The sequence below is a fragment of the Acanthisitta chloris genome, unplaced genomic scaffold (assembly GCF_000695815.1).
Source record: "Acanthisitta chloris isolate BGI_N310 unplaced genomic scaffold, ASM69581v1 scaffold38979, whole genome shotgun sequence".
NCBI classification, from domain to species: domain Eukaryota; kingdom Metazoa; phylum Chordata; class Aves; order Passeriformes; family Acanthisittidae; genus Acanthisitta; species Acanthisitta chloris.
This window is the reverse complement of record NW_008692638.1, coordinates 1,209-20,154: the sequence shown is the minus strand read 5'-3', so window position 1 is coordinate 20,154 and position 18,946 is coordinate 1,209. Positions and strand designations below refer to the sequence as shown.

Sequence of the window (18,946 nt, the reverse complement as noted above, 5' to 3'; positions counted from 1 at the left end):
ATCACTGGCATCCATTGTCCTCATTGGCATCTTTAAACCTCTTTATCTTGCTAAATCTCACCTACAGATTTTTTTCCTTACTGCACTACTCCTCCAGTCTCTTGGATGGTTTAATCTCTCCTTTCACTTTATCACCTTTTGCCCAAGTATAGACACTGAGAAAATACTTGTGTTTGCTCAATCAAAATTTGCCAAACCTCAATTAGTGCATCCTTGTAAGAAAAGAAGTTGTTAAGATGTATCTCGATTTACTTGATACATTAAACCCACAGAATTCCTTGTGTTTTCTAAGATGTTCTCATGTTAGAGAACATTCATTCTTAGTTCTAGTAGAAAGTGAAGTTGGTAATTCAGGGATCAAAACTTTGATGCCATTTTCTGCCAGAGCAGTGAGTTTGGTACTGTGCATTCTCTGTTGGGAAAACCACAGACAGCAGACCCTTGCCTTTGCCTTCAAATTTCCACTTGAAAAATCCAGTAAGGGCAGCAAACATTCCTTTTGGGTCAGTATGTTTGCCACTGTGGAAAATAATTAACTGCTTCAAACTTACTCTTCTTAGTCTTGGTATGCACTTTGGGGCCTGTGGAGTGAGCCAAGGTGTCAGTGGTAGGATGTATTAGATCCATGTGCCAAGGAAAAGGCTGTAGCAAGACAGATAAAGAGCAGACTAGGGATGGAATGTTATTTATGCTTTCCTGCTCCAGTCTCCTCAGGCTAAAGGACCTATCCACACAGAGGTTATTGTGGTGTGAAGTGTAAGTAGCAAAAAAATGGCAAAAGCTGATGTGACACCTGGGTACCCCTTGTCACAGGTCACTGACTCACACATCTCAGTGCTACTTTCATCATCTGTGATTTTGCCTCTGTGCTTCACTGAGTAGTTTGAAATCTGTGCTCCTTGTAGCACTCAAAGCACTAGCAGCATCCTGCACCAGCCCTACACCAGCCCAGACAGGGCAAAAGTGTGCGAAAGCTAATCCTGGGAGGAGCTCCAAAATTCCTTAATGTCAGCCTTGTGTTGAGCATAATTCCATCCAAAAGTTTCAGAGATCAACACATGCATTATTTTAAAAAAAGCTAAAGACTTGGAGAACATGTAATAAACACAACTGAATAGACAAGACACCAAGTGAGGATATCTTGAAGGATATCTAGAAAAGGCTAATTTTGCTGTGTACTCAGAGGTTGGAACTTACATCCAGATGATATGGATACAACTCTAGGTTGTGAAAAGAAAATAATACCATAGGCATATGTTCAGCCTTATATGAAACTTGCTGTTTGCTTTTCCATTCAAAACTCTGAAGGGACATGGAAACCAGCATGGGAATGTATAAATTCTGGGATTTCTGTTTGGCTTGTTTCTGTTTTAATGCCTGAAATGGTAATTTTGTCTTCTATTTTTAGGACAGTTTTTCCACCCCATTGACTTCACCATACTTGAAATTTATCCTGGGGAGGATCCCAAGAAACCAGATGCCACAATGATTGTTAAAAACAATGAACTGACAGTAACAAGGTACATAATAATTAAGTCCCTAGCAAAGACATAGGCAAGATTGCCTTGTCCAGGTGCACTTCCTGCCTCAGTGCTCCCATGGCTGTGTTTTCCCTTTCAGGGGCTGGCAGAAGGATTACAGAGGAGATCCTGTCCATGGCGTTGATGTTCCTTGCTGGTTTGTCCATGACAATGGAGCTGGGCTGATAGATGGGGTTCATACAGACTATGTTGTCTCCAGTCTGTTTTAAGCAACTACAACCTCCTCCAAATTCCTGGGTAGAGAGAATATTTCTCTGAAAGAACAGTATTTTTCAATGCTTATGAACTACTAAAATAGGTGAGGGTAACATTTTTGGCAAGGACCAAGCATGTTAGATTCTCATAGTGAGTTTTACTGAGTGTTTGATTAAATCTTCAGTACAAGACAGCTATTCTGCTTGTGCACAGATATCCCTCATCCCCCGAAGCGTCCTCTTCATCCGGTTTAAAATTCTGACTTAAACTGTTACTTTGTAAAAGAGAACAGAAACTTTCTATCCAAGTTTAAATCAATAACTGAGTGTTGGGTGATTTGAATAAAAGCATCAGTACCCAGTGCCTTGTTCTGTTATTCCAACAGCTATCCATGTTTTCATTCTGGTTTCACAAAGCCCAGGCTGCCAGATGGCTATGAAACTGAGCACAAGAGGACAGCTGACAGCCCAGCCCAGATTTCAGGATGATTCCATGGTACTTCACCATCTCTGGATGTTTTTAAGATGAGACTAGAGATTTGTTGTCTGAATATACAACTTAGTGCCATGGTCTAGTAACCACGGTAGGGTTGGACTTGATAATCTTGGATGTCTTTTCCAACCCAGTTGTTTGCTGGTGCAGTGTCAGCTTGTGAAGTGGCTGTTAGCATCCAGGACTTCTGTATTTTAGTGTTTTAATTTGAACTTAACATTTGAATGCCTAAATCTTGGTAAACTAATGAAATACCACAGTTGCAAGCAGCACTTACTTGTAAGTAATAATAGCTCTTTTGGACTGCATCTGTTTTGTGCAAGACCCTCCCTCTGGTCCTATAACAGAATTTATGTATGTATTCAGGGAAAGAAGTATTCCAGTTATTTATATATTCATTTTGTCCGCAAGAAATCATAAGCAATTACTTCTAAAGCAAAAACCCTCAGCAATATTTCTTATTGCTACAAGAATTCTTCTAATCAAATCAGCCACAACAAGGCAGACACCAGAAAACTCCCATCCAACTTTCTGCCAAGGAGAGTGGGAAACCAGAATGCAGACACATGTGAGGAATGAGGAGTGTAGTGGGAAAAACAGACCTGACATAAGATGTGATGGGTTAAGTTGGAAGAAGAAGGGTAGTAGTGAACAAAAATGGAACAGAAAAAGAGGAAAAAATGGAGAAAAAATTGGCTTGCTGTTAAATTTATAGGAGAGATGGGTATCTTCCAGGAACAAAATCTTTTTTTAGAAGCAGAAGTTTTGTAGAAGAAAAAAAATGAGGAGGGGAAGGTGTGTCACCACAGTGGCTACATATCTCTGCCTGCTAAATGCAGACAAAAATGGTGAAAGAAAACAATAGTTCCTACAGAAGGTTATAAGTTACTGAAAAATGAGGAAAGCAGGGAGAGGACAGAAAGGAGAGAGAGAAAACCAAAACATTGGAGTTCACACCATTAACATGCCACAGTACTGAGCAGCAGACCTTGGCCTACCTGGCTGGTGGAGTTTGGGCACAAGGCAATGCTGGGCACAGCCTCAGCCAGGGCTTTCCTGGTTCATTTATGGGGGTGAGGCAAATCCCTGGATGTGGCAGGAGCCTCGTGACCAGAGGTTGACCTCAGGGTCTCTAGTCTGCTTTTGCATGACTCCCGTTGAAGATTCCTGCAAGGTAGGAGGTAATGGCAAATGTAGCTAAAGGTGACAGGAGGGCAGAGAAGCAGCAGAGAGATGCTTACAGATAGATACAATTTTAGTCCTACTGCCAACTGGTACAGTGCTGGTTGAAAGTGAAATGTGAGAGATCTACACTGTGAGGGGTGTATATATCTGTTATATATACACAGATACAGCCTGTGCCTTCAGCACTGGAATTAGAAGTTATAGAATGCAAAATATTCATTACTGTGTCTGCCTTGAGCTTCTTGAGCAAGGGAAAGGAGTGTAGAAATCAGAAACCTGTCAGGACTCAGTCTGGGGCTTGGAAAATGCAGGAGGAGAGTGACTGAACAATAAATTCAGGCAGAGGAGGAGTGGTGCGGCACATGCTATGGGAATGGGAAGCACAGAGGCGGAGGGGAAGCAGCACTGCAGGAAGGCTCGGGGAGCTCAGCAGCCAGGCACACCAGCGACAGCGGGGACAGAGAACCCTGCGGGAGCAGCTCCGGGCACAGACCCTCCCGCGGCACAGCCAGATTGGATCCAGCCCAGGGGACAGGGACAGCTTTGCAGAGAAGTTGTAGAAAGAGAGGGGAAAAAGACCTCAAGTATGTGCAATGTTGCTGTAGGGAAGGCTGGCAGCTGGTTTTCTTCCCAGCTGTCCAGGTTAGCAGGATCTGCTTGTTTGCAGCACGGGATCGCTGCAATGACAGGGCAGCAGGTTCCGGGGGGACCCTCGGGCACTGCAGTCGTTAGGGGGTGGGTTCGGAGAGCAGCTCTCCAGAGTGGCCAGAGTCTCACTTAAAGCAGAGGGGACAGGGTGAAAGCTGCCCTGGCATGACCCACTGCTCCCTGATCCAGTGCTGCTTGCTATCCCTGCGGTTGGCAGGTGGCTGTGGGAGGTGACATGTAGACACCCTATGCTGTAAGCAGGGAATTTTTAATTCGCAGCAAACCAAGGATCAACAGCATGTGATCCAAGTACCCAGTTCATTTATAATGAAACTGTCTTCTGCCTTCCAGACTGGTAAGCCTTTTTGATACAGTGAAGTGAGCAATCTGATGTTTCCAGCTTCCAAATTCCACATTGTTTGTTGTGTAATTTGTCCAGCAAAATCGGCACCCTCAAACCTGCACCTTGAAAGTACAAGGCAATAGATCTTGGCATCATGTCTGCATAGTTCTACAGAGTTTGCTTTAGATTGTTGACTTTGGCAAGAAACTGCTTCTTTTTCAGTACATTGCTCTAAAATAGTAAGGTTTTCCCAGTTATGTATTATTGGCAGGATAGAAAACAACTGTTAAATCACCTACAAAGCTGGCATAGTTATGGGTTAAAAGATTCATACAAACTGAAATTCTAAAACACAGAATAATTTTGGAATTAAGAGTTACAAAAAAAGCTGAAGACTGGAACTACAACTTGGATTCCATGGGCAGAGGCTTCTGTGTGTACGTTTACTCTGCAGTGTTACCTCTGTGCACAGCACGTTGGGTTTGAGTTGTTCATTATTTGCAAAACATCTTCCAATGTTTGCAAAATGTTGTATGAAGTAGTGCCAAGAAAAGCTGATAACTTTAGGGGTTGAAATGCTGCTTTTTGCAGCCAGTCAGAGGTCTGTGTCATCATCAGTCAGTGGCTGTTTTGCAGATATTTTTTTTTAGAGAGCCTCAGAGACTCTGAAACACCAAACAGGACCACAGCCAGTGAGGATTTCTGAAGTTCTAGAAATCTCTTGCTGTTTGTATGACACATTTGTTAGCCTGGATGATGGCACTACTGATTTTTATTTGGAAACTTAAGTCCATGTGTCCACATCAAACTGTGAGCTGACAATGTCAATTTTATTTAGTTCATTCACATAAATCTTCAACAACATAACCACATTGTGGATTAGAAACAATTTGCAAATAGCAAACAGGCAAGCATGCTCTCACCTTGAAAGTGTAAGTACTTCAAAGTAAAGTGTTTGCGACATTTATACATATAGTAGCAGTAAGGCTTTTACTGTGTGATTTTCTTGATGAAAGTATCAAAACTATTTGGAAGAGCTTCATTTGCATAATTTTCTTTCACAGAAAAATCTTTTCTAGGGAATTAGGCCATCTACTGACCAGCAGGAAACAGAGTCACTGGCTGACTCAAACATGTCATCTTCCTTGTGTAACCTGAAATGAAACCAAAAGAGGGAAAGTTGCGCTTTTCACTGCTAATCAAAGGGCAGGTGGCACCAGGAGTTGGAGGGTCTGTGTGAGGGCAGAGCTGGGGGCAGTGGGGATGGGCATAGCAAGCAGAACCTGCACACTCACAGCATTTCTTCAACATCACAGGCACCTACTAAAAGCAATTGAAGTGTAGCAAATTTTTCTCATGGCAAATCCAACCGAGGAAAGTGTAAATGAAGCAGTGGAACTTTACTTGGTTTGGCATTTTTTTATGCAATCTGTACCCCCAGGGTGTGATTATTTCCTCCAATGAAGTAGGAGCCTTGAGCCCTGTAGCATCACTTAACAAGCAACAAATTCAGGCCCTTAGGGAAAAATTCAAGTGCAAGTTCTTTACACCAAAGAGGTGTGTTCTTACAGACAACCACTCCCTCATTTCATTGCCTTTGGTCTCAGGTATTTATGCATAAAATATGTCTCAAAGCACACACATCCCTCATGCTCATCCCATATCTGTTACCTGGAAGATCTGTGCTCAGCTCCAGTCACGCTTAGGAGCCTTTCGTCAGCTCTCTGCTTGATGTTGGAATTATTGCCAAATTGTCCTTTTGAATAAAACTGACCTGAGCAACAGACACACAAATATTTAAAAATACAAACCAACTGAGTATTGCTGTCCATTTAATTCAAGTAGCAGCTCTAACACCAGGAGAGCAGCTCTTCTTCTCAGAAAACAAACAAAAGACAACATTTGGAAACTCCTTAGCAAGTTAATCAAGTTCCTGTGTTTCAGCTGTGATCTCCTGTTATCCCTAACACTCTCCACAGAGAGGTTCAGCCTTGCTCTCATGGGTTTGCGCACATTTTTTCCTTTGTGGTTTTGGAACACGCAGCCTCTCTGTTTGCCAAGTTTTTGAAACAGCTTCAACATTAGTCGACAAGGACTGTTGGAGCTGAGATGCTCAGGACCAGCTGGCTTTCATTTTCTAGCCCTGAGTGTTTACAATTGTATGTCTGTTATTTATAGTCCATTATTTGACATCAAATAAATTTGCTGCACAAACCATGTCCCTGTCGAGGTTAAGCCCAACTAATACTTTTGTCTTATTTTAATGTTTGCTAAGCCCCTGATGGGTTGTTTGGTTGTGCCACTGGTGAGTGGAACAGCACTGTGTTATGTTTCCAGGGTCAGACGTCCCCTCCTCACAGAGCAGGGTCTGGATTGCTGGGCAGTAAAAGCTGCTCTTAGATGTCTGTAAAGAATAAACTAAACTCAAAGTTTCTCTAGAAGTCCCCCAAAGCACCCCCAACACACTATATGCTCATTTCAAGAGCTTAGTTCCAAGACTATCCTTCCTGCATTCATCCATAATGATACATACCCAGAACTCCACTGACTTTGTCAGAAAAATGGTTGGTGTGCAAGAAGTACAGCCCAAGGAAATAATCTGGAGACCTGGCAAAGGTGACTTTCACTGTGACCGTAGCAGGCAGGGATGCTGTAACATGCCTTTCCTTTTCCATGGAGACTCTGAGCCTAGGAAGTAAATTATGGCATTATTTCCAAGAATATGAAGCATGAATATGTATTTAATTAACTGACATTAATTAATTAAAATAATTTACTTTTTGCCTGTTGTCCCTTTGCAGTTGTATTTTGCATGATTTCTTGGTGATTATTTTAAAACTAGAAAATATTAAGTAGCACATCTATTCTCTCAGTGCTGCATAACAGGTCTGGCAGGTACACCAACAGAGAAGGACTTTTTGCTGATGAATACACCTTATTATCCATAATGATAAGGAATGCTTGGATGGAAAAAAAAGAAGAGGAATATTTTCTCAGCATTTTAATGAGGAAACAGGTAGACTAGATAAAATAATTCAGTCTGATTAATGAACAAGTCAAATACTTTTTCTTGGATATTTCACAGGTTTTTTAGCTCCTGCCTTTCTCCTGACCCATTGATGCTCTGGTGACCCCAGGTGGGTGTGCAGAACACACACATCACTGTCACTTCTCTCCCTTGCAGAGCAGGTTTGACAAAGCCACCCCCACGTGCTGGTGTGCACAGCACTGTGGGTGCAAGGGCTAGGGAGCTGCTTCAAAGCAGGAGGAGCATTCCACTTGGCAGACAAATTATACAGGGGCATAAATCCAGCACGTTCTTGGCTCCATTTGGATCGCAAAAATGATTGAAAGCAGTTGTTGTAGGACTAGTTATTGTCTGGAGCTGCCTGTAAGGGAGGAGTAATGTGTGTCCTGTCTGCCCCAGGCCAACAGCAGGTCCTTGTGGAGGTTTATTCCAGCATATAAAAAAAGCTGCTGGAAGCAACTACACGCAGCTCTTGCTTGTGGTAGCAAAGGATCCTGCTCTAATTAGTCTGACAAATAATGTCTACTTTTAAAGTACCCCTTCTCCTACAGTGGGCATTTAGTTACAGGCAGTATTCCAACACTTTATGCTTTCCCATAAAAAATGTCAGCCACCCAGATGGGAGTTATGGCTAAAACCGAGGAGAAAGAAAACTCCAGCCTGTGTGGAGCCAACTGCTGTATAAAAGGGACAGTAAATGTCAAAGCCATCACTTCGCAGCACTCGCTGGAGGAACACACAGTGCCTGGTGGTGGCACTGGGGCTGCCACGCGTCGCAGCAGGTCCTTCTCTTCAGAACATAAACACATGTTGTGCCTCTGACTGCTGGGGCAGCTGGTTTGATTCTCTTTACTCAGGCAAGGAGATTTAAAATCAAACTTGTTTTGCCCTTCATGCTTGAAGTGGAGGATTATGAAGGTACCCTGCTGCTGCTCACAGTGAGTTGCTTACAGGATAAGGACATTTGGAAGTACTTACTTCAGGTAAATGGGAAAGTGAAGGCCTGGATGAACAAAGATCTGACACATTTCCACATTTAGGAAAGCCCAGAGTGATGTTTCTTACCCCTGGATGGTGGAGGTGGCTGACTTCATCCATGAGAGCCGAGTGCTCCTGTTATTGTGGCTCACAACGATCTCAGCCGTGGAGACGTGGATTTGCACAGGAGGATTCACATAGTTAATGTCAAACTGCACAAAGTGATTTGTTCTGTCTCCAAGTTTTCCCATCACAGTGAGCCCTTTAGTACCATTGACACAAATTTGTCAGTGACTGTGCTTTTAAGGTACAAGTGATCTTAATAGAACTGCTGCAGAACCAACTTCAGGGTCTCAAATCTAGTTTTGGGAGACACTACATCATGAATTTCAGCTCCATGTGCTCCAAGGCTGTGGTGGGGTCACCAGAGTCTGTTTAACCCCATATTGCCACCTCCTGCATAGAGGTGTCTCTGTTCCACAATCAGAGCAGGTGACTGGGGCCCGGGGCCATGGCTCCTCCAGGTACAGGACCACAGGAAAACTGCTGTGCATTCAGAGCATGCACCTTTCTGTTAGCACACAGGGACCATGGGGTTTAAGGTCTCTGCATCCTCCAAAGCCCTCAAGGGCTGGGCAGCAGAAACTGCTGAAGATCACGGATATGATACCAGGATGAGGAGGTTACCTGCAGCCAGACCTGGGAGAAGTGCTTTCAACTATTGCACCATGGAAGTTAATATTGACTAATAGAAAGGCAAAACTAACCACAGTCTCTCAGTCAGTGCAAGGCAGCAGGTTTGACACGGCCCTTCACAAGAGGGAGTGATTCCCAAAGATCCCAACTGCTCTCACAGACCAAATGAGTCTCCTTGTCTTTGGTATCAGAGGTAACCTGGCTCACTCACCTTGCTCTGGATCTGACAGCAGGTGGACAGAGGGTTGTCCTTTTCTGTCAATATTTAAACAGATTCTTTCCTTTTTTTTGGGTAAATGCAAGAGAAGCTGTGAATTTTCATTGCCTGAAAAGACAGAAAAACAATATCAGCATGCCACAAAAAAGCCCTCTAGCCTGTGCCCTTTGGATAGGCACAGAAAATTCCATATTAAATTTATAACTAAAACATTAGTTATAGATTTAATAGGACAGAATGACTAAAAACAGAGTAACAATCATTGGAAAGCACACTCAGACACAGCACTTATATATGAATGAAACCAACAGATTTTTAAATTTAGATTTTACTGAGGACTATGAGCCCTTGAAAAAGCTGAGGCTGAAGATCTTTTGTACTGCACTTCTCTTCATGGTTATATCTTCAAGCCAGAGAGGCTTTCTCATGGGATACAGGAATATTTTCCACTTAAGTGGAAAGAAGTAGCCAAGGTTTGCGAGAAGAAGTGAAAGGTTTTCATAGAGTTGATGCAATCAGAAAAAGCATTGTTGTGTGAAAAAGTGCACATCACAGTTATATTAGTAATTAAATGGGACTAGGATATATATCACTTACCAAGAGGTTGTGCTCTTAGATTGCCTCTTAGCCTGGCAACTGAAAGACCTAAAATTAGTAGGAAGAATTTAATGAGACATTTTTCTCTAAGTCAGCTAATTAACCAGGAGGAAGGCTGTGACAGAAGCCTTTTAGCAGAGCTCTGCACTAACTTCTGCAGAGAGCTTTTCTTAAAACAAAATGTCCCAATGGGGGAAAACCAGCACATTATCCAGTGCCTATTTGTGTTAGGATGGACTGTGCCATGGGGACACACTCAGCTGGAGCTGCAGCAGTGTTTACAGCTGTGCTTTCAAGGGCTGCTGCACAGCTCTGAACCAAGCACATCATCTTCTCTCCTCTCACACACCACTGTGAGTGGTTACCTGCTGAAAGCACCTTTCACATGCCAGATTTGGGCTCAGAGCTCAGGTGACCTGAAATGCAAGGTTTTTCCAATGCTCTGGTGGTTTGGTGTCTCTCCCCACCCTTTGAAACAGGGACTGCCTCCTCCTTGTTGCCTACTGATTATATTGGATACCCCATTACTGGTAAATGTTTGGTTTTTTTGCACCCATTTCCTTCACCTTACTAATATGTACATTTCCAGACCTTTCACATTTATTTTCAGGACCAAAATTGTTTTCGAAAGTGTATAGTTCATTATAAAATGCCTGTGGACCGAAATACAACTAATAAAAACTACATTGTATATTGAGTGGACATCCCCAGTCAAAAGGTATTTATGAATGTTGCTGTGGCCCTACATGTAAAATGAACTTTATAGGGTTATTCTGGATAAGAATAGAAGAGGAGCACTTACTAGGAGCTGGTCTTCTCAGTCTATAAGGATCTGGAGAAAGAAAAGAGAGTATCTGTAGTTTATTAATGGTTGTATCACATACCTTGCAGGAGTGTTTCAAACATCAAATCTGAACTCTCCAGCTGCATGTGTCTTCCTTGCCCCTGAGCAGCTGTGCCTGCCTGACCATCACACCAGGGCTTGGCAGCAGTTACAGGAACAGACTGTACTGCAGAGGTGGCCCCAAACTCTTCTCCTCTTGCATCCAAAAGGAGCTTTGAGGGAAGCACAGTGCCAAGCCCTGGAGCCCCAGAGAGGGCAGGATGGTCCCTGGGCTCTGCTTCTGGTCAGAGAGTTCTCTGCTGTTAAGCTCCACAGCACCTCTTTGAAAGAGGCAACCTCTGGAGCACAGGACAGCACTGTGACTCCCTCAACACATTCCTGTGAAAGAACTGGAGCAAAACCAAGGCTCTTCACCTATAAAATTTATATTCAAGTAAATTCTAATTCCAGAAAGAGAGGAAGAAAAATACCTAAAGTGTCCTCAGAAGCCATTCCAGGAAATCCTGGAAGATCCTTCAGACATGTGAGGAAGAAGAAGAAAACATCTTTAACACCATTCACTGGAAGAACTACTTTTCCACAGGGGCAAAGATGATTTTGAACTTTGAGACTTTCTGAATGGAAAAGTTTCTCCCTTTGACTGTGTTATCCACCCAAGTCCTGCACAGATTGTGGCAGTCGTTGCTTATATTTTGCTTCACGTAATTTTCCAAATCTCAAATACTTCCCCCTATAGAACAACCACCATGATCTCTTTTTTTTTTTTTTTTTGGGTCAGTTTGTTTTTTTTCATTAGAGACTATTATGGAAATATGCTACTGGAAAAGAGGAAAACATTTACCTGGTACTGGAGGTCTTCTGGGCTTCTCATTGTCTAACACAAGGAAAAGCGACAGGTTAGTGTCATCGAGTCAGCACTAAATGATTTTATCCACCTGCAAACTAGCAAACTGGGACAAGGGGGTGTTGGGCTATGATGAGCTGGTCTGTGCTACAGGATGGGTAGAGAGAGCACCTGCAAAAGTCCCAGCAAGGCCATGCTTTCCCCACACATTCATTGATCCACTTCAGTGCTGTGGAAAGTGTGGATCCCCTTTGCATTGGCAGGAATGTGATAGTAACAACTATTAGATTAGCTTTAGTTAATGTTCTAACAAATTGTTTTCCATTTCAATACAAGTGCCCATTTCACCTTTCCAAAGAATCCTGTAAGTTTTATTTTGAAAGAAGCTAATCCCTAATGACAAGTCCTCTGAGGTGCCTTGTTACCATGTCACATGAGTGTCAAATGAGCCCATAGTGAAGGTGACCCACAAATCCCCAAGAACAGCAGTGTTTCAGGGGGACTATTTTGTGCTGTTTACCAGACTCAGTGGGTTTGTTTGCCAGCTCTGCCTGCTCCTGGTCACTGGGTTTGGTGACCACCATGGAAGTGAGGGGTGTAACAAAGCTGTACTGCAGAGACAGCTCCAAGGCTTGTGACTCCAGAGTCTTCTGGTCCTCTTCTTGGGCTGAAATACTAAAGTATGTGTTAATGATGAAGAAATAACATATAGAGACTATGAGTAGGTTGTCTTCAGATTCCTTTACGTATTAGCTGTGTCTTAATGGATCCTTTTAATTACTGGGGGGTCAGTAGTCTTACTGGGATAACTCGGCTCTTCGTGTGCTTGGAATTCTGGAAATGCTTAATCCTTTGCAACACTGGAGCCTAGGTGTGATTCAAATACATAAAAGGAATAGATACACCACCTGTGAAATATCTTTTGGACATGCATATTGTTCTATTCACTAGCTATTGCCATTTCCTTATCTGCAGACAGTATTTCTGGATGTGTGACAGCACCTCAACACAATCCAAGCAATTAAAATCAATTTCATAGTAGTGTCATGAGGAATAGTGCATCTATATATACACACACATTTAATGATGCAGTGTTACCCTAAACTGAGAGGCACCTCAAGCTCATCATGCAGTAATGCAGCATTCTTCCAGTATACTATGGGTTTGATACTATCTGGAGAAATATTTCTGTTTCTTTGTGTTTTCTGATCATGTAATTCGTGAGTAAGGAATTTGTGTTTAAAGAATTTAGAAATTAATTGTATGAAACATTCAAATAACTTACGCTTTTTCCAGAAGCTGCTGAATGGTTAAGTAAGCCCACAGTCTCTCTATGAAATTTCCAAAGATGTATGTTTGGTTTTGGAATACTTGCTCCTTCTCTTTGACATTTGCTTCTTCTTTAAGAGTCAAGTCACTGGTGTGCTGAAGTGTGAGAAAACTGACCATCAAAAGAACAGTCCCAGACTTCAGTTTGAGCCATATTATTACATCTAAAAGAACATCTTTCAGTACCGAAGTGCCCTTTTTGTCCTTCAGTTTTGTCCCTGCCCATTGGAAAATGCAACTCCACACTCCCGAAGCAGCATGTATTTTGGATATGTCTACTTCTGGACTTGAAATAATGTTGAAAAAAGGAGGTAAACCAAGTTGTTTATTTTAACATTTTTAAGAAGAATAATGGAGATTTCCTTCTTCATTGTATCAATGTAAACCTAAACATGCTTGAAAGGTCAACATGCTGTGGTTTTGGAAGGCCTGAAATTGCTGTTTGCTTATTTGTGGATATTCTTCAAGGTTTTGCTTTTGTAGTGAATTCAGGACAGGGAAATTGTTTGAATTCTCAAATAATTGCCTGAAATGGGAAAACAGCTGAATGCCCAAATGTAGAGAACATATACTGAGCACAAAGCACTTCTGGAAGTTTCCTGTTGCACCACAAAAGACAGAAGGGAGAGATCTTTTCAGAGTTAGTAAACAAGTAAACACTTACTGACTCAGCTTTAATTTCTACTGGCAAAAGATCCAACTCATTGCTAATTTTTCCAGACACTATAATTTCTGATCCTTCAAAAAACAGTGGGAAATTGTTCTTGGTTAAACCCTCAACAGCATTTTCTGGATACTGCATTTCAATTTTCGTCAATATTGGGGTAGCCACCTCTTCATAAAAGCCCTAAGGAGAAACAGAGAGGGAACACATACAAATGACTGCAACATTATGCAAAGCAACATGCTGACTGTCTAAAACCCCCTTAAAAACCTTCTTCAGCAGTGATAGACTATTGCAAACTTAGAAAAAAAACAAGGTTCAGCACAACTTCTCCAGCCAGGCTGGCCATGCCATAAAACTGTATTTCCCATGGACTTTCAAGTACCCAGGCAGTGTCCCCATTGTTACCATCCCTTGGCTTTAGTGGCTTTTGCCACTCTTCACATCTGACTTTTAAAACTTAAGAAGATTCATCTTTCTCTTTCTGGGCTGGGGCTGGCACTAAGCAAATCCAGTCTCTGCACACCCATCCAGAACAGGGAGAAGTGGCTTCTCAAAAGATAAGAGACAGTCCCAAAAGTTAGAAACCCTCTACCAGATGGACCAGGAAGACCCAGACTGGTGGAACTGCACAGACAGTTTACCTGGAGTTGCCCCAGGCTACCTAGAGATTTTTAGGGAAACCAGAACAGCTTCCAGTGGTGGTACCTCAAGTGGCTTGAAATCAGACCTGAGAACAGAAGTTCTTCTACTATCACTTCTCCTGGACAACTTGTCTTTTTGCTGAAGTGTGTGAGTTTCCAGGTGTGTCTGAATGCAGATGGTTTGATGAGGACTTTGAGTCATGGTCAGGGTACAAACCTTCAGATACCCCAAAATTGCCTTCCTCCCTCTCCAAAATTAACACGTAAACTTTAACCCCAGGTTTTATCTCAGAAAATCTATGATTTTGATGCAAGGACTAGACATAAGCTGTAGCTGATAAATGGTTTCTCTGGCACATTCCTTACTCCTGACCTGGAGCTGCAAGGCTGCGTCAGCGTTTTCATATATACGACGCGCTATTCCCCCGTTGCTTAGGGCCATTTTCTCCAGGAATTTATAACTGACATCAAACCCAAAGCCAAGGCAGAAAAGAGCGTATTTCCCATTGATTTCTTTCTGGATGTTTTCTTGAATGACTTCCACTTTTGTCTCACCTGCAATAGGAAAAAAGCATACCACTGGGGGTTTGGGTTCTCTTAAGTACAGAAAACTGCAGCAGGTTTAATGGAAAATACTGCTGAAAGTTTTTAAAAATAATTCAGAATAAAATATTAAAAAGATATGAGACAGAATATTGTTAATGGAATTGGAGATGAAAGCACCACTCTACGTATGGAGTGTCAGAATGTGACTTCTACTACCTTCTACTCATGTTGTGGCAAAGTGTAAAATGTTATTGGAGGGGCCAGAGGAGGTTTTGGGGACAGAAGGGACACACTACAAGTTAACAGTGCGAGGGATGGATATACCTCATCAAGTGTTGTGAAGACAAGCACCATCCATAAAAATTGTGTGCCATTTCAGAGCAGAATGGATTGGTTAATGGTGCAACTCCAACAAACTGCAGATGAGCTCAGCCTTGCTCCTCTTAGCCCCTTTGCATGACAGATTTTCACACCATCATCTGATCCCAGTTTAGAGCCACTGATGGCTGTGTGTGGAGAACATCTCCATCAGCATTTCTAGGCAGGAACTGTCACTACCTGTAGTAATATCGTGGGAGCAGCTTAGATTTGTCCCTTTCAGCTGCTGTGCCAAGGAAGGCAGTGTATGCAATAACACCTGCTGCTCCACCCTGTCCTGATTTCTAACTGCTGGATGTGCAGTGCCCTTGGGAGCATGGGAGACTCACTGTGGCTGTGCTGAGCAGGCAGCACCGGGGGCTGAATTTTATTAAAAACCCCAACAGATAAACCAACCCCAAAGCAGTAGGGCTCACAATATCCCACAGGCAGACTGGTCTTATCAGAGGGCTTCCAGCTGACTTCATATTGCTGGTCTGGAGAGATGCTGGTGTCACACAAAACTTGGACAAACTCCTGCTCAGAGTGAGGGACATTTGTGCAACTGCATTGGTCTTATTTCACCCAATATTGCTCTCTCTCAACCCTCTGGTTTGTACTGTCACAGGTGATCACTTGTTAAGAGCTACACATGGGTAAGAATACAAAACAAGAGGCACCTTGAAAATATCTGAAGTTTGAGGCAAGGAGAGTGAAGAAACATAAGCAATACCTCTGACATCAGACCGTGCATAGTATATGCCAAACGTAAATGCTTTGTCTCTAAATATTTTACTTTTGTATTTCAGCTGTGCCTGGAGTATCTCCAACAATTCCCTGGAGTTTATAAACTGGGAAGCAAATGGTATTTAGCAAAACAATTCCCAGCTAAAGAATGTGCAGTCATGGGCAGGTAGGATCTGCCATCAGTCCTTACACCCTTGGCAGAGCTCTCTTTCATACTCTCCCTCTCCACATCCAGCGGGAGCTCAGCCTGCGTATTCCAAAGCTCTTCCAAAACGCAGGCTGTGCCTAGCAACATCTGGGATGCAAGTGCAAAAGATAAAAAAGTCCAGAGGAGAGAGCAGTGAGATCAGTATTTGCTCACCAGAAGTGGGCTCGCCATCTGTCAGCAAAATAATCATGGACACGCTCCGCTCTCGGCTCTCGGCTCTCCCCAGCATGCGCACAGCAGTCAGCAGGGCACGATTGATGTCTGTGTCTGTGATGAGAAAGCAGACATCCCTCACTGAAATAGGATCATCATCTGAAGAAATGGGTGCTCTTCATCTGCAGAGGCCCTGCAGAGTCGTTTAAAGTTTTCTGCAGAAAGTAATCCTTCCAGGAGATGAGGATTTAGGGGTTTAGCCTACTGGGCCTAATTGCAGTGTAGTATATTGCAATGGCAATTCCAGAGTATTCTTTTGGGAGCATTTTCCACACATATGTCATGGGAAATACAAACATGTCTAGAGCCATTAAAAAGTGCTTAAATCCACACACTGTCTTCTCTTACCCTAAGTTTCCCTGCCTTGTTTGAGTCAGAGAGGAGAGCTGTGCATGGGTGGACTCATGGGTGGTAGTGTCTGAGGTCAGACAACCTGTGTTAGTACTAACAACAGAACAGTAACAGGGGACAGAGCCCTTGAGATGTGCTTAAAACTAAGCAGTAACACCAAGCACACTGGCTGCCACAGAAAGTGAAATGCCACGTGCCTGTTTTGTTTCTGCGGTGTGGCTTACACGGGAGTATAACTTTGGATGTGCTTTATTTAACAAGGGGACCGTTGATATTAAAAAAATCAGCAAATTGCGGTCCAGTGTTGAGTGAATTGACATTTTTCTGTGGGGAAAAAAAAAGTGATATCAGGGAATCTTCCAGTTACATCCGTGATAACAATTTGAACCAAAACTTTGTGGCTTGTATGGTTTATAGATGTGATATAGCCATCTTTATAAGTATCTGTATGCCTCATGATGTAGACACCAGTCCATCCACTCCCAGCCTTCCTCTCCCACTTAGCACTCCTGAGTATTAAAACCTGTCTGACTTGCTTTGTAAGCACTGGTGGTAGTTATGAGGCAATATATAACTAATCAAAACAATTCTTTTCTGAGCAATGCATTATAGTGATAGATGTTTGTGGTTACAAGAGTGTGGGTTGTGCCTTGTACCTCCCCTAGCAGAAAGAGTCTGCACAAATGCTGCAGCACTGGCCACGTTCTCTGCAGTGGCTGGCAGCAAAGAGCTCTTCCACTGGGCCACTCTGCTGGTGAAGGTGATAAAGTTGAAGTGATCTTGAGGGTGAAGGTCTTGCAAAATCTTCAGCAGGGCATCCCTCGTCTGTTCCAAGGAGAAAACAATCACTTTGAATATTCATACTTCTCTGCCACTGGGATTGGAATTGCAATCTGATAAGTGGATTCTCTACAGTGCTGTTCAGGTGCAATCCAATGCCTTAATTTAGCCCTGATGGTATTTTTTTGGGTTGAGACCCTCAGAAATGGCCAATTCACTTGAATTAACAGACACAAAAACCCCCTAGGAGGGCTGTAGAGGGCTCATCTCTCTCTATTAGAGCTACATATATAGTCATCAATAAACATAAAACAGATAAATTAACTCTTTAAGTTTCATTAAAGAAAAAAAATTGGCGCAAAATATTCTGCAAAGATAGAGGAAAAAAAACCCCCTCTCTGCCCTATTGTTTGCATACTCATGAGAGGAGCTGTGTCAGACAAACATTGCTCTTTGGTAGCTTCAATCTGTGCATATGTGTTTTCAAGCATTTGTTAGTTTGAACATTTCTCTGTGTACAAACCCAGTGTGTGTTTCAAAAGAGAAATTCCCAGTTGCTTCCTCAGAAGGTTGGGGGCTGTGCCCGGGTGCAAACAGACCTCAGTGCTTGGAGGGAAGTTACCTGGCTGATTTTTGTGCCTCCCATGGAGCCACTTCGGTCTATAACAAAGACAATATTTTTGGGAAACACTGGCATCTCGTGGGGTGCAAAGTAATGCACAAAATATCCATTGACAATCTGAAATACAGAATGTGAAATTGCCTATAAAGTTACTTCTAAAGAAACAAATAGTACATTTTACCATTCTGGCATGGCAGGAAGGAGGAGGCATGCTCAGCATTCTGCTCTTCTTGATAAGCCCAAATCAAAGAACTTAAATTAAATGAATTAAAATGCATTTCCTAGCTGGAAGTGAGAGTGTGTAGAGAATGAATTACAAGAGAACAGCATACATACATATATAAAAATATATATGCTATATGGCTCAGTGCCACATGCATGATGTATGTGTATGATCACCATGTATCACATCACCTGTTTATCACACCTACGAGCACAGATCTGCTCATGGACTGTGGCTGCAATCTTTTAGTACATCCATGTACACTTCGTTAGTGAAATGGTATGGAAAATCCTGTACTTTATTCCCTAGAATAGGTAGTGGTCCATAAAAATTTGCTAAGTTCCTGCTGTCTCTATTTATGCCTCAGTTATCACCAAACCCACAAGCAAACCAAGCAGTCATTTTAGCAGGTATATACATCACTCTAAACTTAATTTATGAGAAGCCAAAAATACACCTTAGCTCAGCCAAAATATTAATATTAATAATAACATCAACAATAACATCATCATCAACAACAACAACAATTATAATGAATGCAAAAAAATATCTAGGAACTACCAATATAGATTTGATATTGAAACAAGATTTGAAAGATTGATTGTTTTTCCTGGGTAACCCATTCTTGCAATGGTGTCTCAGGGGATTTACCAG

The 18,946-nt window shown here is 42.4% G+C and overlaps 2 protein-coding genes across 2 annotated transcripts in view; one reads left to right on the top strand and one right to left on the bottom strand.

The window, feature by feature from the left end:
- Window positions 1-1,750, top strand: part of ITIH1 (inter-alpha-trypsin inhibitor heavy chain 1) — a gene marked incomplete at its 5' end in the record, with an annotated part of 4,050 nt that extends 2,300 nt beyond the window's left edge. Inside the window, 2 exons of the mRNA XM_009082735.1 lie at window positions 1,409-1,520; window positions 1,621-1,750. Of these exons, the coding sequence (XP_009080983.1) occupies window positions 1,409-1,520; window positions 1,621-1,750 (242 nt within the window). The remainder of the gene's footprint in view (window positions 1-1,408; window positions 1,521-1,620) is intronic.
- Window positions 1,751-5,479: 3,729 nt separating this feature from the next.
- The window catches only part of ITIH4 (inter-alpha-trypsin inhibitor heavy chain family, member 4), a gene marked incomplete at its 5' end in the record, with an annotated part of 14,200 nt that continues 733 nt past the window's right edge, over window positions 5,480-18,946 (bottom strand). Inside the window, 13 exons of the mRNA XM_009082734.1 lie at window positions 5,480-5,558; window positions 6,076-6,178; window positions 6,938-7,092; window positions 8,498-8,672; window positions 9,318-9,431; window positions 11,606-11,638; window positions 12,129-12,283; window positions 12,894-13,033; window positions 13,602-13,784; window positions 14,619-14,800; window positions 16,257-16,370; window positions 17,324-17,492; window positions 18,070-18,186. Coding sequence (XP_009080982.1) covers window positions 5,480-5,558; window positions 6,076-6,178; window positions 6,938-7,092; window positions 8,498-8,672; window positions 9,318-9,431; window positions 11,606-11,638; window positions 12,129-12,283; window positions 12,894-13,033; window positions 13,602-13,784; window positions 14,619-14,800; window positions 16,257-16,370; window positions 17,324-17,492; window positions 18,070-18,186 — 1,719 coding nt within the window. The remainder of the gene's footprint in view (window positions 5,559-6,075; window positions 6,179-6,937; window positions 7,093-8,497; window positions 8,673-9,317; window positions 9,432-11,605; window positions 11,639-12,128; window positions 12,284-12,893; window positions 13,034-13,601; window positions 13,785-14,618; window positions 14,801-16,256; window positions 16,371-17,323; window positions 17,493-18,069; window positions 18,187-18,946) is intronic.